Source organism: Bombina bombina, chromosome 6 (genome assembly GCF_027579735.1).
Source record: "Bombina bombina isolate aBomBom1 chromosome 6, aBomBom1.pri, whole genome shotgun sequence".
Classification (NCBI taxonomy): Eukaryota; Metazoa; Chordata; class Amphibia; order Anura; family Bombinatoridae; genus Bombina; species Bombina bombina.
Window position 1 is genome coordinate 4,872,348 of NC_069504.1, and position 13,838 is coordinate 4,886,185.

At 44.8% G+C, this 13,838-nt stretch overlaps 1 protein-coding gene across 1 annotated transcript in view; it reads right to left on the reverse strand.

Annotated features, from left to right (window-relative positions):
* Positions 1-1,044: 1,044 nt before the first annotated feature.
* Positions 1,045-13,838, reverse strand: part of LOC128662506 (zinc finger protein 271-like) — a 454,586-nt gene continuing 441,792 nt past the window's right edge. Inside the window, exon 6 of the mRNA XM_053716285.1 lies at positions 1,045-2,138. Within this exon, the coding sequence (XP_053572260.1) occupies positions 1,738-2,138 (401 nt within the window). The 3' untranslated portion in view covers positions 1,045-1,737. The remainder of the gene's footprint in view (positions 2,139-13,838) is intronic.

The following is a 13,838-nucleotide window of genomic DNA, read 5'->3' on the forward strand; positions in this document are numbered from 1 at the left end:
AGCACCCAGAGTACGAAAGGCTTCCAGGGCTCGCCCGGATAGTTTCCCAGACAATATCGTGGGCCACTCTCTGTTGGGAATCTGGTGCAGGGCACATTGCCTTTCGAAGTCCGCCAAATATTCATCAATCCCTGTCTCGCTCTCTAGGAAGGGTCGAAATGCCGCATAGGGTATCTTGGGCCTCCCAGCATTTTCGACAGGGATGATTACCTGCGGGGCTTCAGCATTGCGGTGTGCGTTCGCTAGGTTGAGTTCGTGGGCTCGAGTCTCTCGTATATCCTCGTCCGCCTCCGCCATCAACTGCTGTACCAATTCCATGGAGGGGTTCGGCCCGTATAATGAGAGCCTTTCCCGAACAATCCTGGTTTTTTCGTCACTAATCGTGGTCGGTGTTTCCGCCATTGTGAAGCTCTGATCCAGTTCGGTCAATTCTGCGATCAGCTCTCTCCTCGGCCGGTTGCTGGCGTACCCCCCTCTGCTTTCAAGTAAATCCTTTAGGGTTGTACGCTTCAATTTTTCGTAAGCGCTCTCCATCCGTTCTGTACCTCTCCTAGGAAATCCAGGAAAATCCCGCCGCTGCCGCCAAATGTTACGGTTACCCTTAGTCTCGCTGAGAGATGGACCGCTTAGTAGCCTGGATCCCTATTGCTAAAGAGGGGAGAAGCTGCTTTCCATAGTATTCTATATGAGTCTCGCAAATATAGAATAATCTCCCTTAGCTGCAGTACAGCTAGGATACCCTTCTGCCCACAAAAACGAGTCAACGCTGCGATTGAGGGTCAAACAAGAACTCAGGACTGGGATGCCCAGCCTGCTTTTTATTAAGGTTACATGCACACAGGGCACTCCCAGGGGGAGAGGGGGGGAAGCACAAAATCCCCCATCACACATTTAGATAGAGAGCACTGTCCTTTGACAGGCCACAATAGGATTACAGTACTTAAGATAACAAGTTTACAAGTTCATCTTATCAATTAGCAGTCTGGCTCCAGAGGTGATTAGACAATAGTTTCTAAAAGCTGAAAAAAAAGAGTTAACTCTTTATGAAATGATACTGGTTACTGTTTTCTTGGAGCCCTTCTTAGGCGCTGGCTTGCTGGTTCAGGCATTGCTGCTGGGAAATAAGCTCTTCACAACAAAATAACTAATGCTTCTGTAACACAGGGGTTACGCACAAGGACAGTCAGCAGGGGTTGCGCACAAGGACATTCAGCAGGGGTTACGCACAAGGACATTCAGCAGGGGTTACGCACAAGGACAGTCAGCAGGGGTTACGCACAAGGACAGTCAGCAGGGGTTGCGCACAAGGACAGTCAGCAGTGGCCACGCAAACATTCACATATCTCTCTGTATAGGAACAGGTCCTGGTCTCTCTGTATAGGAAAAGGAACACTTCTCTCTGTATAGGAACAGGTCCTGGTCTCTCTGTATAGGAAGGAACATTTACTGATCTCTTTGTGTAGGAACAAGAACACTTCTCTCTGTATAGGAACATGCACTGGTCTTTATGTATAGGAACACTTCTCTCTATATAGGAACAGGGTCTGGTCTCTCTGTATAGGAACATTTACTGATCTCTCTGTATAGGAACAAGAACACTTCTCTCTGTATATGAACATGCACTGGTCTCTCTGTATAGGAACATGCACTGGTCTCTCTGTATTGGGACATGCACTGGTATCTCTGTATTAGGACAGACATATGAAACTATGAATGGTTGGAGGCTATATAAAGCGGTTATAGAAGTTTCTGTGTATTGTGCGTCTTCTGATGCCTCACCCACGAGGACTTGAGGCCAAACCTCTTGCCGCAGTCTGTACACACGTAGCGTTTCTCACCAGTGTGTATCCTTTGGTGAACGATAAGGGATGACTTGCGCGTGAAGCTTTTCCCACAATCCAGGCACAAAAAGTGTTTTTTCTCTGTGACAATAACTCTAATCTCTGATTGGCTTGCTCCATCCCACCGGTTACTGCCTATCACAGCCTCTGTTACCAAATGATCTTCTCCCTCAGTCTTTGTCATCAGTTCAGTGTTCTCATCCTCTCCAAGAGCTTTAGAAATATCTAATTCCTCTCCCCAGTCCAGTGAATAAGGATACACCGGGAACTCATCTCTTATATTCTCATGTACGTCTCCTGCAGAAAAAAAATAAATAAATTACCTGATAAAGTAATTTATTTCATGGTGGCGAGAGTCCACGAGCCATGACGTGTAGGATAAAACTCCAGTCCACTAGGAGGAGGCAAAAAATATCAAATCAAGCTTTTAATCCCTCCCACTTCCCTGTATACCTTGTTCAAACATATGACCAAGAAAGGAGAATAATAGAAAAGTTGGAAAAATCAAAGCAAAGTAAATTAAGTGCAGATTAGTACTGCAACCAACTGAATATGGTGGATCTCACGGACTCTCGCCACTACATAAGAAATGCATTTACCAGGTAATTTACCAGGTGACAGTGCACTTAGCTATCAAATGTGCGATCTAATACCCAAGCTGAAGAAGCTAAAGTGATGGTAAACTTTAGCTAAGCAGATGTCTTATACTTTTTATTTTAATCTATCCATGAAAAGGGTTAAATACATGCCCATAGTACAATGTTATGCCGGCCCATTGGGATGAACTCTTTTTTATGTTATGACAATTCCAATGATCGTCCAATCAGTTTGTGTGTCATATGACATTCAAAGTCCAGCCGTTAGGAAGCCTATGTAGTGAGTGGGTGGGACTGCTCTCTATGTCACAGCCCAGCCAGAGGAAATAAAAGGGGGGCGGCGGAACAGAAGATAGCAAGTAGGATTATAAAATATACAGTATATTATTACACTTTTTAAACAAAATAATTCTGCGTTTTTTCTTGTACACTAATATATTTTGCATTGCACCAGTCTTAAAGTGATGGTAAATTTCAGATTTTAAGGCAGGAACATTAATGACCAAGTAGCAGACAAATGTAGCTTCGGCAAATATATATAAAAGATAACATTTCGTAAAGGCCAAGTGGCTGCGTGATTCTGATGTGAGACTGATCTAGTAGAATACACTGGGGAGCCATAAGTACAAGTGTAGCTGTGTCATTCTGATGTGAGACTGATCTAGTAGAATACACTGGGGAGCCATAAGTACAAGTGTGACTGTGTCATTCTGATGTGAGACTGATCTAGTAGAATACACTGGGGAGCCATAAGTACAAGTGTAGCTGTGTCATTCTGATGTGAGACTGATCTAGTAGAATACACTGGGGAGCCATAAGTACAAGTGTGACTGTGTCATTCTGATGTGAGACTGATCTAGTAGAATACACTGGGGAGCCATAAGTACAAGTGTGACTGTGTCATTCTGATGTGAGACTGATCTAGTAGAATACACTGGGGAGCCATAAGTACAAGTGTGACTGTGTCATTCTGATGTGAGACTGATCTAGTAGAATAAGCTGGGGAGCCATAAGTACAAGTGTGACTGTGTCATTCTGATGTGAGACTGATCTAGTAGAATACGCTGGGGAGCCATAAGTACAAGTGTGACTGTGTCATTCTGATGTGAGACTGATCTAGTAGAATACACTGGGGAGCCATAAGTACAAGTGTGACTGTGTCATTCTGATGTGAGACTGATCTAGTAGAATACACTGGGGAGCCATAAGTACAAGTGTGACTGTGTCATTCTGATGTGAGACTGATCTAGTAGAATACACTGGGGAGCCATAAGTACAAGTGTGACTGAGTCATTCTGATGTGAGACTGATCTAGTAGAATACACTGGGGAGCCATAAGTACAAGTGTGACTGTGTCATTCTGATGTGAGACTGATCTAGTAGAATACACTGGGGAGCCATAAGTACAAGTGTGACTGTGTCATTCTGATGTGAGACTGATCTAGTAGAATAAGCTGGGGAGCCATAAGTACAAGTGTGACTGTATCATTCTGATGTGAGACTGATCTAGTAGAATACACTGGGGAGCCATAAGTACAAGTGTGACTGTGTCATTCTGATGTGAGACTGATCTAGTAGAATACACTGGGGAGCCATAAGTACAAGTGTGACTGTGTCATTCTGATGTGAGACTGATCTAGTAGAATACACTGGGGAGCCATAAGTACAAGTGTGACTGTGTCATTCTGATGTGAGACTGATCTAGTAGAATACACTGGGGAGCCATAAGTACAAGTGTGACTGTGTCATTCTGATGTGAGACTGATCTAGTAGAATACGCTGGGGAGCCATAAGTCCAAGTGTGACTGTGTCATTCTGATGTGAGACTGATCTAGTAGAATACGCTGGGGAGCCATAAGTACAAGTGTGACTGTATCATTCTGATGTGAGACTGATCTAGTAGAATACGCTGGGGAGCCATAAGTACAAGTGTGACTGTGTCATTCTGATGTGAGACTGATCTAGTAGAATACACTGGGGAGCCATAAGTACAAGTGTGACTGTGTCATTCTGATGTGAGACTGATCTAGTAGAATACACTGGGGAGCCATAAGTACAAGTGTAGCTGTGTCATTCTGATGTGAGACTGATCTAGTAGAATACACTGGGGAGCCATAAGTACAAGTGTGACTGTGTCATTCTGATGTGAGACTGATCTAGTAGAATACACTGGGGAGCCATAAGTACAAGTGTGACTGTGTCATTCTGATGTGAGACTGATCTAGTAGAATACGCTGGGGAGCCATAAGTACAAGTGTGACTGTGTCATTCTGATGTGAGACTGATCTAGTAGAATACACTGGGGAGCCATAAGTACAAGTGTGACTGTGTCATTCGGATGTGAGACTGATCTAGTAGAATACACTGGGGAGCCATAAGTACAAGTGTGACTGTGTCATTCTGATGTGAGACTGATCTAGTAGAATACACTGGGGAGCCATAAGTACAAGTGTGACTGTGTCATTCTGATGTGAGACTGATCTAGTAGAATACGCTGGGGAGCCATAAGTACAAGTGTGACTGTGTCATTCTGATGTGAGACTGATCTAGTAGAATACACTGGGGAGCCATAAGTACAAGTGTGACTGTGCCATTCTGATGTGAGACTGATCTAGTAGAATACACTGGGGAGCCATAAGTACCTGATGTGAGACTGATCTAGTAGAATAAGCTGGGGAGCCATAAGTACAAGTGTGACTGTGTCATTCTGATGTGAGACTGATCTAGTAGAATACACTGGGGAGCCATAAGTACAAGTTTAGCTGTGTCATTCTGATGTGAGACTGATCTAGTAGAATACACTGGGGAGCCATAAGTACAAGTGTGACTGTGTCATTCTGATGTGAGACTGATCTAGTAGAATACACTGGGGAGCCATAAGTACAAGTGTGACTGTGTCATTCTGATGTGAGACTGATCTAGTAGAATACACTGGGGAGACATAAGTACAAGTGTGACTGTGTCATTCTGATGTGAGACTGATCTAGTAGAATACACTGGGGAGCCATAAGTACAAGTGTGACTGCGTCATTCTGATGTGAGACTGATCTAGTAGAATACACTGGGGAGCCATAAGTACAAGTGTGACTGTGTCATTCGGATGTGAGACTGATCTAGTAGAATACACTGGGGAGCCATAAGTACAAGTGTGACTGTGTCATTCTGATGTGAGACTGATCTAGTAGAATACGCTGGGGAGCCATAAGTACAAGTGTGACTGTGTCATTCTGATGTGAGACTGATCTAGTAGAATATGTGACAAAACCAATCTCGCCACTGTACATTGGAGGGCCTGTTATGGAACATTCTTTGGGCTGGAGGTACATGGGCTTAAGGATACCCAGAGACTGCATGGAAATATGGAATTTTATATGCTGGACACCCCATGTACTTTCATAACTCTGTCTTATGTCTATGTCACCCTGTATCCATAAATACAGGATGGGTACAGGGTGTGAGTGCCCCTTGTGGGAGCAATTGTGACTCTATAAGCAAAGTGGGCATAAAAGACTTTATAGCTAATAAGAACTGTTCCTATATTCAGTAATAAGATGTATTCTATGTATGTTTCAGATCTGATTGTGTCTCAGGAGTCTGTCTGGGTAAACTGATTGTGTCCTTGTGTGATTATGTTAACTAGACTGCCCAACATCAGATGGTCTGAGTAAACGTTCTTCCCTAGTTAATTAACTTAATATGTTAATCTGTTTTACCTGTGAATAGACAATTGTTAGAGGTTTGATGCATTGTTCATATGTTTGCTTTACTGTTAAACCAATGCCCTTTGTAACCTGAAGCCAGGGTGTATAAATCTGTGTGCTGCCTTCAAATAAAGTAGACATTCTGTTTTAAACCTGAAACTGGCTGGGTTGTGAATTGCTGATTCCCTATGCAGGACATTGTTCATCTGGTATTAACCCTTGGTACACTGTTGGTACCGTAACATTGGTGGCAGCGACGGAATGAACCTTATCGCCCAGAAGAGCAACTACACAAGCCAGTAACCTCAGGAAGAGGGGGATTATTACAATACTGACTAAGATGGAAAAGAGAAAAGTAAATTTTGCAGCTTTTAAAAACTTCCTGGAAACAGAAGGAGAGATTGATGGGTACCTTGCGGATTTTGAGAGGCAATGTGCACTACACAAGGTACCCGCAGAGGACTGGGTCACGATATTATCTGGAAAATTATCCGGCCGGGCCAGAGAGGCTTTTCGGGCCATTCCAGATGAGGAAGTCAGGGATTATAATACTGTAAAAGAGGCTCTGCTCTCCAGGTATGCGGTTACACCGGAGGCATACCGGAGGCGGTTCAGAGACACTGTTAAATTAGCTGGAGATTCCTACCTTGAGTGGGCATGTAAGGTGCACCGCACAGCAGCTCACTGGATAGCGGGGTGCCAAGCCATATCTGGGGAAGAGGTGCTGCAGCTATTCCTGTTGGAACATTGCTTCGACAAGTTACCCGCAGGAGTTCGAGAGTGGGTTCGGGACCGTAAACCCTCCACCCTGCAGGAAGCGGCTCGCTTGGCAGATGAGTATACGGATGCCCGCAAACTGGACACTGCTACCACTAAGCCCCCTGCTAGAGTGGAGTACAGACCCCCAGTCACCCCAGCAGCTGCCAGTTACCAAACCCCGGCGCACCGCTATACCACACGGCCTCCGGCCACGAACTACCCTCAGAGAGCCCTGTTCAATTTGCGGTGCTACTCACAACCTATTCGTTGCTTTAGATGTAAGCAACTAGGGCACAAAAGACCAGAGTGTCCCCTAAACGTAGCGAACCAAGCGCAGTCCTGGAGAAGACCCGCCGGCGGAATCCCACGTAATCCTCAGCCTACGGCCCGCTACGTAGAGGCGCAAGAATGCTGGAGCATCCTACATGAGGCAGACCTTGTGCAAGCTGCCCATCGGAATAACCGGCAACTGGTTAAAGTGAATGGGAAGAAGGTCAGTGGTCTACGGGATACTGGTGCTACCATGACCTTGCTTCAAAAGAACTTGGTGTCTGAGAAACAGTACACGGGAGACACTGTGGCTGTGAGGTTAGCAGGGGGTGATGTGTTCAGCCTACCTGTTGCCAGGGTACATTTGGATTGGGGAGTGGGCGCTAGACCTGTGAATGTGGGGGTCAAGAAGGACTTACCTGCTGATGTTCTTCTTGGAAATGACTTGGCCCCCCTTGTTTCTGCCTACGCTCCTATGGGTCCCGCTGATGTTAACTCTGTGACTACCCGTGCCCAGATCCATGCAGCAGAGACTGACCCACCTGCTGCTAAGCCCCAGGACGATGAGCTCAGTAAATCTCTATCCGCTATTGATATGTGGAGGTCCCGTTACAATGCGCTGATGAAGGAGAAGAGGAGCGCAGAGGAAAAAGCAAGTTTAGAACGTGAATCTCTGCTAGACAAGCTGCACCGACAGACTGCAGAAAACACCAGCTTGAGAGTGGGACATGAAACCTTAAAGACAAACTTAGCGACACTTGAGGAGAAGCTGACGCTGGCTCATAGTGAGGTGCAGCAACTCAAGGGCACCCTATGTCAGTATGAAGGGATTGTGGATACCTATAAAGAGCAGGTACAGAAAACTCGTAAAGAAGCTGATGGGATTTTGAAGGACTGTTTGGCCCTGGTCTGGGCACTGAGGAATTTGAACCCTTGTTTGTATGGACAGGAATTCTCTCTCATAACGGGAATCCAGATGGATTGTCCCAGCAAACTGACATGCCTACCAGGCGCTCTGGTGGTATATGGCACATTATATACCCTGGACAGCCGAGCATGACAAACCAGAGGGAGAGGAGTTTGATGGTCCTGGCTTGTTATGGGAGTCCTTTGCAGAGCCTGACTTTGGGAGCCCAGACTCCATTCCCCAGCGGCAGGCTGCGTTACAAGGGGTAGGGACAGTTGGTCCTGTCCCCCAGCAACACGGCTGTTTAGCCAAAGGGGAGACGAATGGTCTCCCCCTCCAGCAGCACAGCTATGTATCCAAAGGGGAGACAGTCGGTCTCCCCCTCCAGCAACCAGGCTCCCACCAGGCTACTTCCATGGTAGTGCTGGCACCCGGGCAGAGTACAGCTGGTCTCTGCCCACCTCGCAACCCACCAATTCAGCGTACCAGTCCCCCACACAGCTGTGGTGAGGTACCTGGACATGGACAAGTTTTCCCCGTACTCAGGTGTAGTAACCATTTATTGTGGGTGGGCTGTACTACTAATTGTGTTTTATGGGTGGGTTGCTGGACTAACCAGGGCACTGACCGGCAGGAGGTCAGATACCCTGTTAGTCTGTTTGGAAAAGGGGAGAGATGTGACAAAACCAATCTCGCCACTGTACATTGGAGGGCCTGTTATGGAACATTCTTTGGGCTGGAGGTACATGGGCTTAAGGATACCCAGAGACTGCATGGAAATATGGAATTTTATATGCTGGACACCCCATGTACTTTCATAACTCTGTCTTATGTCTATGTCACCCTGTATCCATAAATACAGGATGGGTACAGGGTGTGAGTGCCCCTTGTGGGAGCAATTGTGACTCTATAAGCCAAGTGGGCATAAAAGACTTTATAGCTAATAAGAACTGTTCCTATATTCAGTAATAAGATGTATTCTATGTATGTTTCAGATCTGATTGTGTCTCAGGAGTCTGTCTGGGTAAACTGATTGTGTCCTTGTGTGATTATGTTAACTAGACTGCCCAACATCAGATTGTCTGAGTAAACGTTCTTCCCTAGTTAATTAACTTAATATGTTAATCTGTTTTACCTGTGAATAGACAATTGTTAGAGGTTTGATGCATTGTTCATATGTTTGCTTTACTGTTAAACCAATGCCCTTTGTAACCTGAAGCCAGGGTGTATAAATCTGTGTGCTGCCTTCAAATAAAGTAGACATTCTGTTTTAAACCTGAAACTGGCTGGGTTGTGAATTGCTGATTCCCTATGCAGGACATTGTTCATCTGGTATTAACCCTTGGTACACTGTTGGTACCGTAACAGAATACACTGGGGAGCCATAAGTACAAGTGTGACTGTGTCATTCTGATGTGAGACTGATCTAGTAAAATACACTGGGGAGCCATAAGTACAAGTGTGACTGTGTCATTCTGATGTGAGACTGATCTAGTAGAATACACTGGGGAGCCATAAGTACAAGTGTGACTGTGTCATTCTGATGTGAGACTGATCTAGTAGAATACACTGGGGAGCCATAAGCACAAGTTTAGCTGTGTCATTCTGATGTGAGACTGATCTAGTAGAATACACTGGGGAGCCATAAGTACAAGTGTGACTGTGTCATTCTGATGTGAGACTGATCTAGTAGAATACGCTGGGGAGCCATAAGTACAAGTGTGACTGTGTCATTCTGATGTGAGACTGATCTAGTAGAATACACTGGGGAGCCATAAGTACAAGTGTGACTGTGTCATTCTGATGTGAGACTGATCTAGTAGAATACGCTGGGGAGCCATAAGTACAAGTGTGACTGTGTCATTCTGATGTGAGACTGATCTAGTAGAATACGCTGGGGAGCCATAAGTACAAGTGTGACTGTGTCATTCTGATGTGAGACTGATCTAGTAGAATACGCTGGGGAGCCATAAGTACAAGTGTGACTGTGTCATTCTGATGTGAGACTGATCTAGTAGAATACACTGGGGAGCCATAAGTACAAGTGTAGCTGTGTCATTCTGATGTGAGACTGATCTAGTAGAATACACTGGGGAGCCATAAGTACAAGTGTGACTGTGTCATTCTGATGTGAGACTGATCTAGTAGAATACACTGGGGAGCCATAAGTACAAGTGTAGCTGTGTCATTCTGATGTGAGACTGATCTAGTAGAATACACTGGGGAGCCATAAGTACAAGTGTGACTGTGTCATTCTGATGTGAGACTGATCTAGTAGAATACACTGGGGAGCCATAAGTACAAGTGTGACTGTGTCATTCTGATGTGAGACTGATCTAGTAGAATACACTGGGGAGCCATAAGTACAAGTGTGACTGTGTCATTCTGATGTGAGACTGATCTAGTAGAATACACTGGGGAGCCATAAGTACAAGTGTGACTGTGTCATTCTGATGTGAGACTGATCTAGTAGAATACGCTGGGGAGCCATAAGTACAAGTGTGACTGTGTCATTCTGATGTGAGACTGATCTAGTAGAATACACTGGGGAGCCATAAGTACAAGTGTAGCTGCGTCATTCTGATGTGAGACTGATCTAGTAGAATACACTGGGGAGCCATAAGTACAAGTGTAGCTGTGTCATTCTGATGTGAGACTGATCTAGTAGAATACACTGGGGAGCCATAAGTACAAGTGTGACTGTGTCATTCTGATGTGAGACTGATCTAGTAGAATACACTGGGGAGCCATAAGTACAAGTGTGACTGTGTCATTCTGATGTGAGACTGATCTAGTAGAATATGCTGGGGAGCCATAAGTACAAGTGTGACTGTGTCATTCTGATGTGAGACTGATCTAGTAGAATACACTGGGGAGCCATAAGTACAAGTGTGACTGTGTCATTCTGATGTGAGACTGATCTAGTAGAATACACTGGGGAGCCATAAGTACAAGTGTGACTGTGTCATTCTGATGTGAGACTGATCTAGTAGAATACACTGGGGAGCCATAAGTACAAGTGTGACTGTGTCATTCTGATGTGAGACTGATCTAGTAGAATACACTGGGGAGCCATAAGTACAAGTGTGACTGTGTCATTCTGATGTGAGACTGATCTAGTAGAATACACTGGGGAGCCATAAGTACAAGTGTGACTGTGTCATTCTGATGTGAGACTGATCTAGTAGAATACACTGGGGAGCCATAAGTACAAGTGTGACTGTGTCATTCTGATGTGAGACTGATCTAGTAGAATACACTGGGGAGCCATAAGTACAAGTGTGACTGTGTCATTCTGATGTGAGACTGATCTAGTAGAATACACTGGGGAGCCATAAGTACAAGTGTGACTGTGTCATTCTGATGTGAGACTGATCTAGTAGAATAAGCTGGGGAGCCATAAGTACAAGTGTGACTGTGTCATTCTGATGTGAGACTGATCTAGTAGAATACACTGGGGAGCCATAAGTACAAGTGTGACTGTGTCATTCTGATGTGAGACTGATCTAGTAGAATACACTGGGGAGCCATAAGTACAAGTGTGACTGTGTCATTCTGATGTGAGACTGATCTAGTAGAATACACTGGGGAGCCATAAGTACAAGTGTGACTGTGTCATTCTGATGTGAGACTGATCTAGTAGAATACACTGGGGAGCCATAAGTACAAGTGTGACTGTGTCATTCTGATGTGAGACTGATCTAGTAGAATACACTGGGGAGCCATAAGTACAAGTGTAGCTGTGTCATTCTGATGTGAGACTGATCTAGTAGAATACACTGGGGAGCCATAAGTACAAGTGTGACTGTGTCATTCTGATGTGAGACTGATCTAGTAGAATACACTGGGGAGCCATAAGTACAAGTGTGACTGTGTCATTCTGATGTGAGACTGATCTAGTAGAATACACTGGGGAGCCATAAGTACAAGTGTGACTGTGTCATTCTGATGTGAGACTGATCTAGTAGAATACACTGGGGAGCCATAAGTACAAGTGTGACTGTGTCATTCTGATGTGAGACTGATCTAGTAGAATACACTGGGGAGCCATAAGTACAAGTGTGACTGTGTCATTCTGATGTGAGACTGATCTAGTAGAATACACTGGGGAGCCATAGGTACAAGTGTGACTGTGTCATTCTGATGTGAGACTGATCTAGTAGAATACACTGGGGAGCCATAAGTACAAGTGTGACTGTGTCATTCTGATGTGAGACTGATCTAGTAGAATACACTGGGGAGCCATAAGTACAAGTGTGACTGTGTCATTCTGATGTGAGACTGATCTAGTAGAATACACTGGGGAGCCATAAGTACAAGTGTGACTGTGTCATTCTGATGTGAGACTGATCTAGTAGAATACACTGGGGAGCCATAAGTACAAGTGTGACTGTGTCATTCTGATGTGAGACTGATCTAGTAGAATACACTGGGGAGCCATAAGTACAAGTGTGACTGTGTCATTCTGATGTGAGACTGATCTAGTAGAATACTCTGGGGAGCCATAAGTACAAGTGTGACTGTGTCATTCTGATGTGAGACTGATCTAGTAGAATACACTGGGGAGCCATAAGTACAAGTGTGACTGTGTCATTCTGATGTGAGACTGATCTAGTAGAATACACTGGGGAGCCATAAGTACAAGTGTGACTGTGTCATTCTGATGTGAGACTGATCTAGTAGAATACAGCTGGGGAGCCATAAGTACAAGTGTGACTGTGTCATTCTGATGTGAGACTGATCTAGTAGAATACACTGGGGAGCCATAAGTACAAGTGTGACTGTGTCATTCTGATGTGAGACTGATCTAGTAGAATACACTGGGGAGCCATAAGTACAAGTGTGACTGTGTCATTCTGATGTGAGACTGATCTAGTAGAATACACTGGGGAGCCATAAGTACAAGTGTGACTGTGTCATTCTGATGTGAGACTGATCTAGTAGAATACAGCTGGGGAGCCATAAGTACAAGTGTGACTGTGTCATTCTGATGTGAGACTGATCTAGTAGAATACACTGGGGAGCCATAAGTACAAGTGTGACTGTGTCATTCTGATGTGAGACTGATCTAGTAGAATAAAGCTGGGGAGCCATAAGTACAAGTGTGACTGTGTCATTCTGATGTGAGACTGATCTAGTAGAATACACTGGGGAGCCATAAGTACAAGTGTGACTGTGTCATTCTGATGTGAGACTGATCTAGTAGAATACACTGGGGAGCCATAAGTACAAGTGTGACTGTGTCATTCTGATGTGAGACTGATCTAGTAGAATACACTGGGGAGCCATAAGTACAAGTGTGACTGTGTCATTCTGATGTGAGACTGATCTAGTAGAATACGCTGGGGAGCCATAAGTACAAGTGTGACTGTGTCATTCTGATGTGAGACTGATCTAGTAGAATATGCTGGGGAGCCATAAGTACAAGTGTGACTGTGTCATTCTGATGTGAGACTGATCTAGTAGAATACGCTGGGGAGCCATAAGTACAAGTGTAGCTGTGTCATTCTGATGTGAGACTGATCTAGTAGAATAAGCTGGGGAGCCATAAGTACAAGTGTGACTGTGTCATTCTGATGTGAGACTGATCTAGTAGAATACGCTGGGGAGCCATAAGTACAAGTGTGACTGTGTCATTCTGATGTGAGACTGATCTAGTAGAATAAGCTGGGGAGCCATAAGTACAAGTGTGACTGTGTCATTCTGATGTGAGACTGATCTAGTAGAATACACTGGGGAGCCATAAGTACCTGATGTGAGACTG